The sequence below is a fragment of the Dromiciops gliroides genome, chromosome 1, assembly GCF_019393635.1.
Source record: "Dromiciops gliroides isolate mDroGli1 chromosome 1, mDroGli1.pri, whole genome shotgun sequence".
Classification (NCBI taxonomy): Eukaryota; Metazoa; Chordata; class Mammalia; order Microbiotheria; family Microbiotheriidae; genus Dromiciops; species Dromiciops gliroides.
In genome coordinates this window covers 638,767,848-638,784,686 of record NC_057861.1, presented here as the reverse complement: position 1 = coordinate 638,784,686, position 16,839 = coordinate 638,767,848, and the positions used below count along the sequence as shown (strand labels likewise).

General features: G+C 35.2%; 1 protein-coding gene across 3 annotated transcripts in view; it reads left to right on the top strand.

Annotated features, from left to right (window-relative positions):
• RFX3 (regulatory factor X3) overlaps positions 1–16,839 on the top strand; it is a 327,432-nt gene that overhangs the window by 175,290 nt on the left and 135,303 nt on the right. For all 3 annotated transcript variants that reach the window (XM_043976081.1, XM_043976079.1, XM_043976080.1), the window contains one exon: positions 15,298–15,395. In XM_043976081.1, coding sequence (XP_043832016.1) covers positions 15,298–15,395 — 98 coding nt within the window. The remainder of the gene's footprint in view (positions 1–15,297; positions 15,396–16,839) is intronic.

The window sequence follows — 16,839 nt, the reverse complement described above, 5'->3', positions numbered from 1 at the left end:
ATATTTCCTCTTAAAGTAATGTGTATATAGCTTAAAGGAATAAGAGAACCTTAATTCAGTATTTTTTTCTATTAAAGGGAATTTGGTAATTTTGTTTTCAATGCATGATAGTACTTGCATTTTTTGTTTTGCCTCTACTTTTTAAAATGGCCTATTTCTAGTAAAAACAGCCAAATTTGATGGATGGGACATACAGCATTTATATCCTGACATAATAATATCAAATTATTTTACTCCACTATTTGAGCCTAGCAACATTTGAAGAAATAAAGTAAACCAATATTTAGCTTCTTTTTGGGGAAAAAAGTAATGGTAAAAACAATAGTTATTTACATAGCCATTGAAGCATGTAATATGTTGAACCTCATTTAACAATTCCATTATGAATTAAATGTGTTATATGCGTAGTTGGTAGGAGCAAAGATAAGCAAAGATACTTGAGTATATATAGATGAATTCCACTTTTGTTACCAGGTACTCTGTACACACACAGAGTATTTATACACACATATACGTAAGTATATATACATATGTATATAGACTCACAGTTGTTATTTATATGTTTATATATGTAAAATAGTAATAAGTTATTTCGGCTATGACAAAACTTATGGAGACTTGGCAAAGAAATCAATTAAAGAAATAAATTTTCTGTTCTTAATTGTCATAAGACCAATTTGCCAAAGCTACATGACTGGATTTGGTTTAATTTTCAGTTCTATCACTTGTACTATTCAGTTATATTTCTTAGAAAATGGATATTTGATGTAAGGTGACTATACTCATATTGAAAGCTAGATTTTTTAAAACGATAAATAACTTTTCAATGACCTTTAATTCCAATATGTTTGCCTGTAATTATCATCTTTTTCCCTCAAAACTTCTTTCTTTCTTAACTCATTTGCTGTGATCAGTACAGATGTATGCCTCATTATTATAAAATGTCACCCTTTCTAGTCTGATTTTTCCCTTTGTAATCTGATTTTTCTTTAGTTTCCATCTCCAAACTTAATCTCTTGCTTTCAGAATTCTCTTTAAAATGATTCAGTAATCTTCCATCTCAGCTATTCCAAGTTGCTTTTGTTTGGATTTCTTCTAAGTCTTCTCACTCAAGTCCCTAAATTAAGTTCTATTCAGGATATCGTTTCCTTTTTTTATACTTTAACTGTATATCCAATTCAACCATAAATCTGTTTTTACTCCTTTGAATTGGTATCAAAGCAGGAATAATTTCATTCCTTTGTATTAGAGACAGAAGAGATTAAAAGGTGTACTGTATCTTACAACACATTATATTTTTTTGTGGAGATAAAGACCAAAAAGAAATAACAAAATACTTCCTTCTAACTAGAAGGGCAATTCAAAATTATTTATTATTTTACACAATTAATACAGGTATTTTAAACATTTATTCTTTTATCTAAAAAAACCCTACAAACACACTGTATAATGATTTACATTTGAATAAGGGAATTTTGAGTTATAAAATGGCCATAACTTATTAGTTACTGCCTCTGTGCCTTTCTTTTAATTTTCCTTTTGCCCAGTCATTTCCATGTATTTATATTACATTTTCCCTTTATGCAGCCATAATAAGTGTGTATTGGTTCAGATTTCTTCTAGTTTTTATTTCTTTTTCAAATTACTTTATATAAAAATATAACATTCATAAATTCTCCAATATGGTTATTCTTATTCTATATAGTTTTTAAAACTCAGGCTTTTCTAAAGCAATTAGCGAACTTTAAAATACTACTTTTATATTAAGTCTTTGCTGGCAGGTATTGTATACTTCTAGGAAATGGAATATTTTACTGAAAAACTGCTATACACTGTTTTGGGTAAAAGGAGAAACTATTAACTTCCCCAGAGTCTTAAGATTTTCGAGTTTGGATAGGAAAGATAATGATAGTGATGTGATGAGATGGAAATTCTTTAGTGTATATAAGATGAGGAAAGCAGTTGGATGGGAAGTGCAGAGGAACAGGGCATAAATGTTGCCTGCCTTCTTCCAATTGAGAATATCCTCAAAACACAGTTGAATGGTGATAACACCTCTGAGATCACCCAGATAAGACTTGGATCTCTATGTCTACTCTCGTATACCTTTTATTGAACATTTACCAACCTATTAAGACAAAAATTTTGATCCAGTGCCCCAAATCAATAAGTTATTGTTAAAATATAGATGATAGATCAAGATTTTACTTTAAAATATGCTTTTATTAGCCATACACTTCTTTTATTTGTTTGGTTTTTGGTGAGGGAGTTGGGGTTAAGTGACTTGCCCAGGGTCACATAGCTAGTAAGTGTTAAGTGTCTGAGGGCGGATTTGAACTCAGGTACTCCTGACTCCAGGGCCAGCACTCTATCCACTGTGCCACCTAGCTGCCCCAGCCATACACTTTTAAAATTCTCTCTTCTACCTTATACAACAAAAGTTTAGATAACCAATGAGTGGATTCATGGACATTGATTGTGTGTTTCAGTCCATTTTGAAAGCATTTGTAGCAATGTAAATCTATTCAAAGTGGGTATTACAATAAAGATTTCTTCATTAACATCACAACTTATTCTTCACTTGTCTATCTAATCAGTTCAATTAAATTATTGTACTTTAGGGGGCAGCTAGGTGGCACAGTGGATAGAGCACCGGCCCTAGAGTCACGAGTACCTGAGTTCAAATCTGGCCTCAGACACTTGACACTTTCTAGCTGTGTGACCCTGGGCAAGTCACTTAACCCCCATTGCCCTGCAAAAAAAAAAAAAAAAAAAGAGTGGTAATATGGATAGACTGGTGTATTGGGGTAAGGTTGACACCATACTTAGCCTAATTATAGAAGAATTCTGTCCACAGAACTATTCCATCCCACCACACATCAGTTTCCTTCTCAGTAGATGGACAGGGTTGGACTAGGATGGTCTTTTAAAAAGCCCCATTATTTATACATCCTATGATCTATTACCACTACTGGGAAGAGATAAATTCATATCCTAATTGTGTGTGAAAGACAAGAAGTAATCCAAATTGTTGTATTGTGGACTATTTACTAAATTAGTTCTTATCTTCTTGATAGTTATTCTCTGTAAGTGCATATGGTTGGTACTGTATGAGTCCAATTCTCAATTTCTTGGCTATCTCCTGGTATTTCAGTTTAGGTATTCACACCTTGGTCCTTCCTGGATATTAGGCTAGAACACTTAGTGCTTTACTATTTATGATACTTGAATAATATTTGAGCTATGCTGTGATAATAATACTACATGCCCATACCATTATTTTTCAGTAACATCATTGATACAATCAAACCTCACTTTGAAGTTGTAAAACCCTGCTGTACCATCATTTATCATTTATAACATTGTTCTCATGGAACTATTTGCTCAATGTATGATAATGTCACTTTTTTCATAGAACCAATTAACAACTTTAGGTCTGCATGTAGTAATAATAGGACTTATTCATATTGTTTTAACATGCCATATATTTGCAGCTTTGGGCTTATAAAAATAGTTACCAGTTTGTATACTATGGATTAGATTAATGTAAGTAATAAATTTCATTGGCATAGAATAGTATAAACAGCACAGTGTAGTAGAAAAGGATGGTCGATTTGGAGCCAGAAGACTTGGACTCCAATGCCAGCTCTTCCTTTTTTGCTTTTGTGACCTTGAACAAATCTCTTTATCTTGAGGACCTTCAGGTCCCTCATCTCTAAAATGAGGTGTTTGGATGTATCTCTAAAATCCCTTCTACCTCTGACTCTATGATCCTATGATTTTTTTTTGGGTGAGGCAGTTGGGGTTAAGTGACTTGCCCAGGGTCACACAGCTAGTAAGTATCAAGTGTCTGAGGCCGGATTTGAACTCAGGTCCTCCTGACTCCAGGGTCGGTGCTCTATCCACTGTGCCACCTAGCTGCCCCGATCCTATGATATTTCTAATAAGTCCTAAAGGTCTCTCTTAAATATTTTTGTCATCAAAATTCTCTCAAATACAGTATTGGATAATTTTCAGTAATGCAGTTTAAAAAATACTTGGTATCAATCAAATAAATTATTACAATGCTCTATAATACTAGAAAGATACAGGCAGTAAAAGTCTTTACATAATAAAGAAATCTTCACAAAGAGAAAAGAATTGTTTTTAGCTGAGAGATGAGCTGAACAATTATAAGTGATTTCATTTACTATTAAAGATTTCTATTTTGAAATGTGTTATTCATGTTATTTTCTCTTGAAAAACATCCAAAATAACAAGATGAATATATTAGTTCTCTGAGTATATTAATCTTCTCTGTAGAAATAAGTTGTTTCACTATAATATATAATTTGTTTTGTTATGCTTTCCTTTTATAAATAATAAAAATTTACTAAAACTTATACAAAACAAGCACTATTGTTTATAACACTAGCTTTGAATACAATTAGGAAGTACTTCCACTCCTTTAAAACATATATTAGTGAGGTCATTAGTGAGTGTTTTTTGTTAATTTGCTATCAGGTATGTAATAATTACTCATGAGGAATACTGTGGGGGAATTCTGGTTCAGGTATGAATTGGATTAAATGCCCTGCTAAGGGCCATACCAAATCTGAGATTCTCTAGTCCTGGGCAATACACAGTATACATATTTGCTTCTGATGGGATAGAATCTCTTTTTTCATTTGGCAGTACAGATAAATGGATAACTAACAGAACTGAGACTTATCAAGGACAGACTTTATCCCTGACAATATCTTTGATACATTGAGTGACTGACCTTAAGCAAAGCAGATCAAGTTGGATTTTAGCCTGACATGTGTAGTCCCCTTTTCCTTTGAGTGGTCTTGCATTCTCCCTTTTCTATTTCATCATTTTAAAAAATTCCCCAAGCAGAGAAAGGAGAAGAGGTAAAAAAAAAAAACAAATCAAGCTTCTCATTTTTCTTACATGTTTGCAGCTCTTCTAAAGGGTTTGGTTAGTGGGGAAGCTAATATTAATAGTCAAAATAGATTTGAGACATTAGATTTTACCTAACCATGTTATTCCTCTTCTTTAAATGATTGGGTGAGGTTGGAAGTAAATAGTCCAGAGCCTATCATTTCTATAAATCTATAGGAAATAGATTCATTAAAAAGGGGAGATGGGTCTAAAGGTTCAAAATGGTGAGGTTTTAGATAGTGTAGTGAAGTGGCTCCATGGTGCTAGTATCTCCATGCTTTTGTGATGGGTAAAAACTAAATGTGTGTGTTCCCCCTACCTGTCCCCTGTATGGGGAAAGCTAACTAGGACAACAATTTAACAGTTTAGGTATTAAACATTTATTAAAATATATTAGAGGTCGGGGCAGCTAGGTGGCACAGTGGATAGAGCACTGGTCCTGGATTCAGGAGTACCTGAGTTCAAATCCAACCTCAGACACTTGACACTTACTAGCCATGTGACTCTGGGTAAGTCACTTTACCCCAATTGCCTCACCAAAAGAAAGAAAGAAAGGAAGGAAGGAAGGAAGGAAGAATATATATTAGAGGTTAACAAAGAGAGAACAAGTGTCTCTGAAAGAATAGGAAAACCCTAATTACCCTAGAGTGAAGATTAGAGTACCACCTCTCACGAGGTTCCAACCACCAACTCCCAAAACCAACTGACCAAACCAACTGCCTTACACAATGCTTCAAGCTGATTCGTTAAGAGTGGTCTCATGTTGATGTGAGGTAACTTAGAAAGGTCAACTCATGCTCTCATAGCAGGGGGCCCCTGGTAATAATATTCTCACACTTTTTAGAAATGTCATCCTGAACATTAATGATGCTAATATACAAATAAGTAAAAAAAAAAACTGAATAACTTTTATACCAGATGATGAGGGAGTAAATATTTGTCTAGAAAATATATGCAGCAAAGAATAATTAACATAAGAACATCAGCTAATGATATATGAACAATTTTGAATCATAGCAAAATGACTTGCTTGCAAGTACAGATGAAATAAAATGCAATGTTGCTTTATAATTACACCATTGGTCTTTGTTGATTCATAAAAGCACATTTGAAACTTGATTCCTAGTCAAATCAACACATGTAATTTTGGAAAATGACTTGAGTTTATTGTCAAATATAAAACCCAGAGTCACTCTGGGCGTAATAAACACTTTAGACTACTTCTCTCTTGCTCTGTTAAAAAAAAAATCCTCTTATTTGTCTACAAGTGTAAGCTCTAATTAGTTCATTCAAAAACTATTTATTGAGTTGACTACATATTTATGCATGTTCCAGGAACTTTGAGGGATACAAAATAAGAATTATCCCCTGCCCTCAGGGAACTAAAGATCATTTTGGGGAGACAAGACATACCCCCCTCTCTTCCCCTCCCTCCCTCCTCATTATCTTAAATGCATGCCTTTCAAAAACTTCCTTTCCCCTTAACCCATATACCAGTGTACCCAATGCCCATCACTATCAAATTATTCCAGTATATTGCTTCCCCTTCCAAAGAAACCATACTAGTCAATATCTCCTCATTAGTCCTTATTTTAAATCTACTTCTTTAAAGTTATACTTCTTTAGAAAATATTCTTTAACCAGATTTTTCACCAATTCAGAAGCAGTGTATTCCCATCTTTCCCCTGCCCTGCCAATTAGTCTGAATTAGCAAAGCTATAACTGTTCTTTAAATTTCTTTTCTTTTTCCTGACCTGGCAACATATGCTTTCTTTTTTTTTTTCATCCAGTATACTCCAAAGTTGTCTTATATATGCATTAAGCTCAAATCCTCACTGTTTGAAGGACAGAAGTACACATTGGTGATCCAGAGAGATTTAGATAGGATTTTGTCAATGTTTCTTTCCATTCTTTTCTTTTACCAAGCATTTATCTAGCATATTTTCAGCTAACTCTTAGGGAACATGCAGGGAGATATAATGGGAATTAGAATATCTGAGTCAATCCCTTTGGGAATTACAATCTATCATCCTTTATTTCTCCTCCTTTTCTCAGACAAATTCCTTGAAATATCTACTTACACCCATTGTCTCTGCTTCCTGTTTTTCTCTCTTCTAAATACTCTGCAATATGGTTTCTAATCTCATCATTCAACTGAAGTTTCTCTCTCCAAAGTTCCCAGCAATCTCTTAAATCCCATATCTAATAGTCTATTCTCTATCCTCATCCTTCTTTTCCACTCTGCAGCATTTGGCACTGTTGACTTCCTCTATTGTCTTCACTCTCTGGGTTTTTATAACAATGTTCTCTCTCTCTCTCTCTCTCTCTCTCTCTCTCTCTCTCTCTCTCTCTCTCTCTCTCTCTCTCTCTCTCTCTCTCTCTCTCTCTCTTCCTTGATTCTCTTCCTACCTGTCACTCCTTATCAGCCTCCTTTGCAGGATCATTATTCCTATTATGCCTGTTAACTGTAGATGTTCCCCAAGGCTCCATAAGGGGCCCTTCTCTCCTCTGTCTTTGTACTTTCTCATTTAGTGATCTGCTAAGCTCCCAGTGATTCAATTATCATCTCAATGCAAATGACTCCTAGATCTATATATCCAGTTTCACTCTTTCCTGAATGCCACATCACCAACTGCCTATTTTATGTTTTAAAGTGGATTTCTTAGAGGCATTTCAAATTCAATATATCTAAAACAAGTCATTATCTGAATTTTTCCATTTCTATTGAAGACTCCATTATTCTTCCGTTTACCCAGGTTCACAACTTCAGTGTCATCCTTTACTATCACTACCCTCACATATTCAATCTGTTGCCCAATATTGCTAATTCTATCTCCACATCATGTCCTGTATATGCCACCTCCATTCACAAGGCCACTATTCTGATTCCGGTCTTGAGGATCTCTCACTTGGACTGTTGCAGTACTTTTCTGTTTTGTCTCCCTCCCTCTCTCCCTACTCTAATCCATCCTGCATTAAGATAGTAAAGTAATATTTAGTAGTGCTTTAGGTCTTACCATTTCATTCCTTTCCTCAACAAAATCCAGTGGCTCCCTATTTACTTCCACAACCAACTCTTCCATAACTTAAAGCCCTTGAAAACCTGATGTTTTCCTGCCTTTATTCTGAAGTGCATATATCCTGACAGATTTGTTGTTCCTCTCAGATAATATCCCATCTCCCATCACTGAAGCTTTATACTGGCTATACAGAGGCTGAAAATCCTTCCTACCCACAGCCTATTGGGATCCTTAATTTCCTTTAAAACTCAACTCAATTGCCCCCTTCTACAGGTAATAATGTCTTTCCTCTCCTTCTCCAAACTACTTTGTATTCATCCTAGGTATATTCTGTACCTACACATATAGACATATTGTCTCTCCATTAGAATGTGAGCTCGTTGAGGACAGGAACTGTTCTACATTTTTCTTTGTATCCTAAGTGCATGCACAATGTCTGGTAATTCCTGAAAACATCATGTTTTTTAACTAGTTGGTCAGGGAGACATTTTGTTCAATCCATGCATGAAACCGCTGGAGAACATAAGTACAGTCATGGCAATGAGTTCAAATGTGCATTAATGAGTGTAGTCAGTACTCAAAGCAAGGGGGGATCATTATAGAATGGGGAAAATAAGAGAAGACTTTTAAAAATATATTTCTATTTATTTTAATGAAATAAATTTTTCTAATTAATAATGAAATTTTTAATGAATAATGAAATATATTTCCAGTTACACATAACAAATTTTAGCAATCTTTTTTTTTAATTGAGTTCCAAATTCTATCTCTCCCTGCCTCCTTGAGAAATCAAGCAACTTAATATCAATTATACATGGGAAGTCATGCAAAACATATTTCCATATTAGCCGTGTTGCAAAAGAAAACACAGATATAGAAAATAAACTTTAAAAGTATGAAAAGATCTGCATTCAGTTCATCATTTCACTCTCTGAAGAACCTCATGGGTCCTTTGGAATTGTCTTTCATCACTGACTTGATCAGAGTAGTTAACTCTTTCATATTTGGTCATCCTTATAACGTTGCTTTTCCTATGTACAATATTGTCCTTGTTTTTGCTTACTTCATTTTGCATCAGTTCATATAAGTCTCCCCAGGTTTTTCTGAAACCATACTTCTCATCACATCCTGTGGCATAATAGTATAACAACCATATACCACAACTTGTTCACACAATCCCCAATTGATGGGTATCCCCATAATTTTCAATTCCTTTCCACCACAAAATGTGCTGCTATAAATATTTTTGTACAAATAGGTCATCTTCCCTTTTCTTTTATCTCTGAGATAAAGACCCAGTAGTGGTATTGCTGGGTCAAAGGATATGCATAGTTTTATATTTCTTTGGGCACAGTTCCAAATTCTTCTCCAGAATGGTTGGACTGGTTCACAACCCCACCAACAGTGCATTAATGTCTCGATTTTTCCACATTCCCAACAGCATTTTTTAATTTGTATTTCTGTAATCAATAGTGAGTTAGAGAATTTTTATGTGATTATTGAATTCTTGCTTAGAAGTTTATCAACACAAGACTTTTTAAAAGTATTTTATTATTTTCCAGTTACATATAAAGATAGTTTTCAACATTTTTTTTCACAGGATTTTTAGTTCCAAAATTTTTTTCTCCAATCCTCCCTTCCCTCCCTCCTGCCTAAGATAGAAAGCAGGCTGATATAGGTTGTATATGTACATTCACATTAAGCATATTTCTACATTAGTCATCTTGTGAAAGAAGAATCAGAGCACGAGGGAAGAACCTCAAAAAAGTAGGAAAAAAACAGTCCAAAAGTAGAAACAGTGTGGTTCAATATGCATTAATAATTCACAGTTCTTTTTTCTGGATGTTGAAAACATTTTCTTTTTTTTTTTTTTTTTTAGTGAGGCAATTGGGGTTAAGTGACTTGCCCAGGGTCACACAGCTAGTAAGTATTAAGTGTCTGAGGCCGGATTTGAACTCAGGTACTCCTGACTCCAGGGCCAGTGCTCTATCCACTGCGCCATCTAGCTGCCCGGAAACATTTTCTATCATGAGTTATTTAAAACTGTTTTGGATCATTGCACTGCTGAGAAGAGCCAAGTCTATCACTATTGTTCATCACACAATGTTGCTGTTACTGAGTACAATGTTCTGGTTCTGCTCCTCTCAGTCAGCATCAATTCATGTAAGTCCTTCCAGTTTTCTCTGAACTCCTCCTACTCATTGTTTCTTTTTTCTTTTTTTTTTTTTTTGTGGGGCAATGAGGGCTAAGTGACTTGCCCAAGGTCACACAGCTAGTATCAAGTGTCTGAGGTCGGATTTGAACTCAGGACCTCCTGAATCCAGGGCCAGTGCTTTATCCACTGTGCCACCTAGCTGCCCCTCTGCGCATTGTTTCTTACAGCATAATAAATAGTATTCCATTACATTCATATACCACAACTTGTTTAGCCATTCCCCTATTGATGGGCATTCCCTTGATTTCCAAGTTTTTGAAGGAAGTAAAAATTGAATCAGGTCCTGAATAAAGTAATAGATGTGTATTGCTAGACATATTTTAGGAAAGAGGGCACTTAGGAAGTAAGGGAACACCAAGAGCAAAGAGAAAGAGGCAAGAATATGCAAGCTATATACCTGAGGAAGAGTAAGGCTGACCTCACTGGAGTGTGGTGATTATATGGTGGCTGTTCAAATGGACCTAATTAATGGACAGTGTATTTTTTGATGCTCAGGCAAGTCATTTAGACCTCTCCTCCCCACAAAAAATGTTGTGTGATTTTGGAAGTGAAGAAGATTCCCAACTAAAGAAAATCCATGCAACCCTGCAGTCCAGCAACTGATTTGCAACTTAGAGTTTTAGATAGTTGTTTGAGGCCAGTGAAATGTTAAATGACTTGCTTAGGATAAAATGGCCAACAGGTGTCCAAACAGCATTTGGACCCAAGACATCCTGACTCAGAACAAGTCTTTATTCACTAGAACAGCCTGGATATGTCTTCATCTTATAGTGCACTTAATAAGTATTTGTTGCTGTTGTTGAAATACAGTGGAGAGCTTGTTCTTAAGAATGGAATCAATATAATGGTGTTTTCTTTCAAATTCTGAAGCATCTTCATTACTTTCCCCTATATTATGCACTTAACAAACATCACCAAACATGAGCATTCCAATATATAAATAACAGACAAAGAGGATCTTATATGGATACTTGATTTTCTATTATATACAACTTGGTATTTTTAAGTGAATATTAATTTTAACATGATAACACCATGCTTGTCTGTTTTCCATTGCGAATTTCTTTTGGCTCTCTTTTGAATATTTTTAAATGCTTAATCAATGTTCTTTGCTCTATTCTTTTTTTTTTTATCAATATCATTACCCATCCACATCTCACTGCTGTTCTCCACCTCCAAATAAAAGCCTTCCCTTGTAATAGAGTGGTCAAACAAAAAAAATCAAACACTGGGCATGTCTGAAAATGTATTTCATATTCTAAATCTACATAGTCCATCATCTCTCTGACAAAAGATAGGAGGCACAAATCATCAATCTCCTGGAGTTATGATTGGTCATTGTATTGATCACAGTTTTTAAGTTTTTAACAGGTTTTTTCATTTATAATGTTGTGGTTATTAAATAAATAGTTTTCCTGGTTCTGCTCACTTTACCTCAGTTCATATTCCCTGAATCCATCTGTCCCTTTCATCATTTTAATAGCATAATGATATTCTATTACTGTCTTACACAGTACCACAACTTGCTCAGCTATTCCCCAACTAATAGACATCCACTTGCTTTATTTTTAGTCCTATATTATAAATATTTTTGTATATAGCAGTACTTTCCTCTGTATTTCACCCTTTGGGGTAGGAGTGTAATATGCCTAGCAGTTACATCACTGAAACAGAGTATGGGGGTGGGGGGCAGCTAGGTGGCACAGTGGATAAAGCACCGGCCCTGGATTCAGGACTCCCTGAGTTCAAATCCGGCCTCAGACACTTGACACTAGCTGAGTGACCCTGGGCAAGTCACTTAACCCTCATTACCCCACCAAAAAGTGGCATACAGAAGTTAGTGATTTGGGAGGCTATGGTTCCAAATTTCTACCTAGAATGGTTGAACTAATAATACCTTAGTGTACCTGTATTTCTACAGCCCTTTCCACAGTGGACGTTTTACATTTTTGAAATTCTTGCCAATCTTATGAGTATAAGATATCTTTTAATTTAGATTTCTCTTGTTATTAGTGATTTGGAGTATTTTTATATGATTATTGCCAGCTTATATATTTTTTTTCAAAAACTTCCTCCTTGCAATTTGACTACTTATGTAAAATGGTTTTTATTTGTAAATATTTCTATCATTTTCCTTTATATCTTGTCTATCAGACTAATATCAGAGAAATTTTCTGCAAAGAAGTTATTCCCAATTAACTTTTTCTTCTACTTCTAACCATTAACTTTGTGCAAGCACATCGATTTAGACATAAGAGGTGATACCATAGGTAAATTAGGAGAGAAAGGAATAGTCTACCTATCAGATCTTTGGAAAGGAAAACAGTTTATGACCAAAAAAGAGATAGAGAATATTATGAAATGCAAAATGGATGATTTTGATTACATTAAATTAAAAAATTTTTGTACAAACAGAAGCAATGCATCCAAAATTAGAAGGGAGGCAGAAAGCTGGGAAACAATTTTTGTGGCCAGTACTTCTGATAAAGGCCTCATCTCTAAAATATATAGGGAACTAAATCAAATTTATAAGAATCCAAGTCATTCCCCAATTGAGAAATGGTCAAAGGATATGAACAGGTAGTTTTCTGATGAAGAAACCAAAGCTATCTATTCCCATATGAAAAAATGCTCTAAATCACTATTGATTAGAGAAATGCAAATTAAAACAACTCTGAGGTACCACCTCACACCTATCAAATTGGCTAAAATGACACAAAAAGGAAAATAATAAATGTTGGAGAAGCTGTGGGAAAATTGGAACACTAATTCATTGGTGGTGGAGCTGTGAACTGATCCAACCATTCTGGAGAGCAATTTGGAATTATGCCCAAAGGGTGATAAAGCTGTCCATACCCTTTGACCCAGCAATAGCACTTGTTGGGTCTTTTTCCCAAAGAAATCATGGAAAGGGGAAAGGGACCCACATGTACAAAAATATTTATAGCTGCTTTTTATGTGGTGGCAAGGAATTGGAAGTTGAGGGGGTGCCCATCAATTGGGGAATGGCTAGACAATTTGTGATATATGAATACAATGGAATACTATTGTGCTGTAAGAAATGATGAGCAGGAGGAGTTCAGAGAAACCTGGAGGGTCTTGTGTGGGCTGATGATGAGCAAGATGAGCAGAACCAGAAGAACATTGTACACAGTATCATCAACATTGAGTGTTGATCTAGTGTGATGGACTATATTCTTCTCACCAATGCAATGGTACAGAAGAGATCCAGGGAACTCCTGATAGAAGAGGATCTCCAAATCCAAGGGAAAAAAAAAAGAACTATGGAGTATAGATGCTGAATGAACAATACTATTTCTTTTGTTTTTGGTGCTGATGTTTTTTCTATTTTGAGGATTTTCATCATTGCTCTGATTCTTCTCTTATAACATGACGAATGCAGAAATAGGATTAATGTTATTATGTGTGTATATATATATGTATATATATATATATATATCAGATTACCTACTGTCAAGGGGAGGGGGGAGGGAGGGAGAAAAATCTGAAATTGGAAAGCCTGGATAAACAAAAGTTGAGAATTATCTTTACATGTAATGGGGAAAAATAAAATACTTTATTAATTAAAAAACAAACAAACAAAACAAAACTTTGTACAAAACCTTTTTTCATTTTATAGCTAAAGCATATTTCTTTAATATTCTTCATTAAGAAAGAAATCCTTATGTTTCAGGAAAGCATCTCCCTATCTGATCTATAGCTTATCTTTTTCTTAAATTTTCATGGCTGTATAATCAGATTCAAGAGCTTCCAACAACTCTAAAGATGACTCTTTCAAGAAATAAGGCAATGTTTAACACATGGGGTACATCCTTTATGGAAGATTTTTGGAAGGACACCAAAAACATTCACACAGTATGATGGATTATGTGGTCAGTACCTGTGATGGGAGTATTCCTGAAAGTTGTAGGACATATAAGATCTTGCTGCTAATTGTTAATTGATTACAAAAACCATTTACTTGGAAGAGAAAAATCTTAAAAGATGTCCTCCAACAAGCTTATTTTCATATATATGTAAAGTTAAACAATGAACTCATTGTCTGATCTTGTCTGATTCTTTATGCAATCTATGACGATTCTTTCTGATTATAGCAAGGGATTTATATCAAAAGTGGTCTATTTCATTTGTACAAAAAGTGTTTTTTTTACTTAAAAGTCTGGCACTGTTTTATTTTGAGGGAAGGGCTACAGTGCTCTATGTGGGTTCATTAATACTTGTCAGTGAAGTGGAGAAGCCCTTGGTTTGATGATGATCTGTACAACCTTCAATTTTTTTTCAACTTTGCCAGTACCATTGGGCACTTATGCTAATTAAGTTGATTTGCATAGTTTATGCAGCCTAAGTGGGACCTGAGAATTGTTAGAGCATTTCATGTTTTGCTTCCTATCTGTATGAGGTTAATATTATTTTCATCAAACTATCTCTTGTCATATAACTTACAATGCACACAGTTCAGATGGTGGCCAACTAAATGCCTTTCTCAGTCACCCAGTGCCCTTGGAGATTGTAGTCAAGGCAGCATGGGTTAGACTGTGCTTATCTGTGGGCACTTCATGGTCTCCTGTCAAAAATGACACTGTAATTTACAAAATCAATAATTTAAGATCATTATAGGTTTGTGTAATCATTCTGTGTGGTTTCCTTTTACTGCTGATGCTGATTAGAAGCCATGAATCCCAGCAATTGAAATAAAGCCTTGCACATTATTTACCAGTTAGTTTTGCTGGCAAGAATCCTTTTCTCCTAAGTGATGTTGATAGTACATATGTATTATATAGCTTTATATGGATATCTAAATTCCGGTTTTTTTTAGCTTATTGAAATGATAATGAGCATCTTAAAAGAATTGCATTCAATTGAAGTCACTAACATGAACCTTTCAGAAGTATAAACCCAAGCATTTTAAAGTGTGTGCATTTATGTGTAACAGAATTCATGACTTAATTTAAGCACTCTGCTTCATCCAGAATTAACTAGAACTTAAATTCAAATGACTGTGCATCTAGTGGTTTATTTTTTAATGACATGACTGCATCTTACAGCAAAAATTAGAACAGACCTAATGGTATACATCCATACCTACATTGCACAATGTTCCTCATATTTATTTTTCAGGTGCAGCAAGTACAGACTGTTCAGCAGGTACAGCATGTCTACCCAGCTCAGGTGCAGTATGTGGAGGGAAGCGATACAGTCTACACAAATGGAGCAATGTAAGTAAATTAGTCAGAAACCTTTTAAATCAGTGTGGTTGGAAAAAAGGACTAAGTATCTGACATGTGGTGCTTCATTTGATTGAAATAAATGTATCTGTTAGATAAACTCCTCCTCCAGTTTCAGTTCAATTTGATAAGCACTTAGCAAGCATCTGTTGTGTTCCAGGACCTATTTTGGGTGCTTTCACAATGACAAGGAAAAAAATCAAAACAGTCCTTGCCCTCAATAGGTTTACATTGCTGGGGGGGGGGATGTAAGTGGGGGAAAGGGAGAGCAACACTGATTCTGATGAGTTAATACAAAATGCACACAAAGTAAATGAGAAGTCATTTGAGGGCAGGAGAGAATGTTGGGAGAATTGGAATCGCTAATAACTGAGGGCATCAAGAAAGGACCTTAGGTAGGCAGAAGCCCTTGTCCTAAGTATTGATGGGAAGATACTAGGAACATATGTGGGGAATAGGTTGTGCAAAAGTACAAAGCCTGGGAATTGGAAGATAGGCCAATTGGAACTTAATGTATGGGCTAGCAATGTGAAACCGGTCTAGAAAGACAAATTGGAGCCAGGTTTTAAAGGGATTCATATGCCAAACAGAGACATTTGTATTTTATCTTACAGGCAATGGGGGTCACTGAAGCTTTTTGTGAGGATAGTGATACGGACAAACCTGTGTTTCAGGAGTATCCATTTTTTTTAGTTGTGTGGAATATAGATGGGTCAGGAGAATAGACTGGAGAATGGCAGACCAATTAAGAGGGTTATATATCAGCCTATGAAAGATAATGCCTCATTGCCCCACACAAAAAATAATAAAATAAAATAAGAATAAAAGATAATGAAGGCCTGAATTAGCGCAGTGGATGAGTATGTGGAGAGTTGATGGTTGTGATGTAGTAATAGCATTGATAAGACTTGATAAGTCATCAAATATAAGTTGTTAAAGAGAATGAAGAATCAAGGATAATGCTTAATTTGCTCATGTGAGTGACTAAAGGGATGGTAATTCCCAAATGAATGAGTAAAAAAATGAATGAATGAAAGAGCATTTTTAAGCCTTTACATTATGTTAAGGACAGTGTTAAGTTTTGGATATATATACAAATAGAAAATAAGTCCCTGGTCTTCAAATAGGAAGGTTCAGCTGCAGGAGGTTTGGAAATGTCCTCTGATTCTGAGACTGCAGCAACAAGGTAGAGAATAAGGCCCAGGGATTCTTAGAATGCACCATCAAGATAGATGACAATTCTTGGGGATATGAGAGCCCAGCACTAGAGTAGTTAGCTGTTAAGGCCCAGGCGTCTTCCATCTCACTAGAAGAATTCTAATTGAAGACCCCCTTCTCATCCAAGTGATATGAGTGGCCATATTCTCCTTACTTCAACTACTAACTTAGAGGAAAGCTTCTTAAACTATTGGTTGCAACCCCATATGGTGTCATG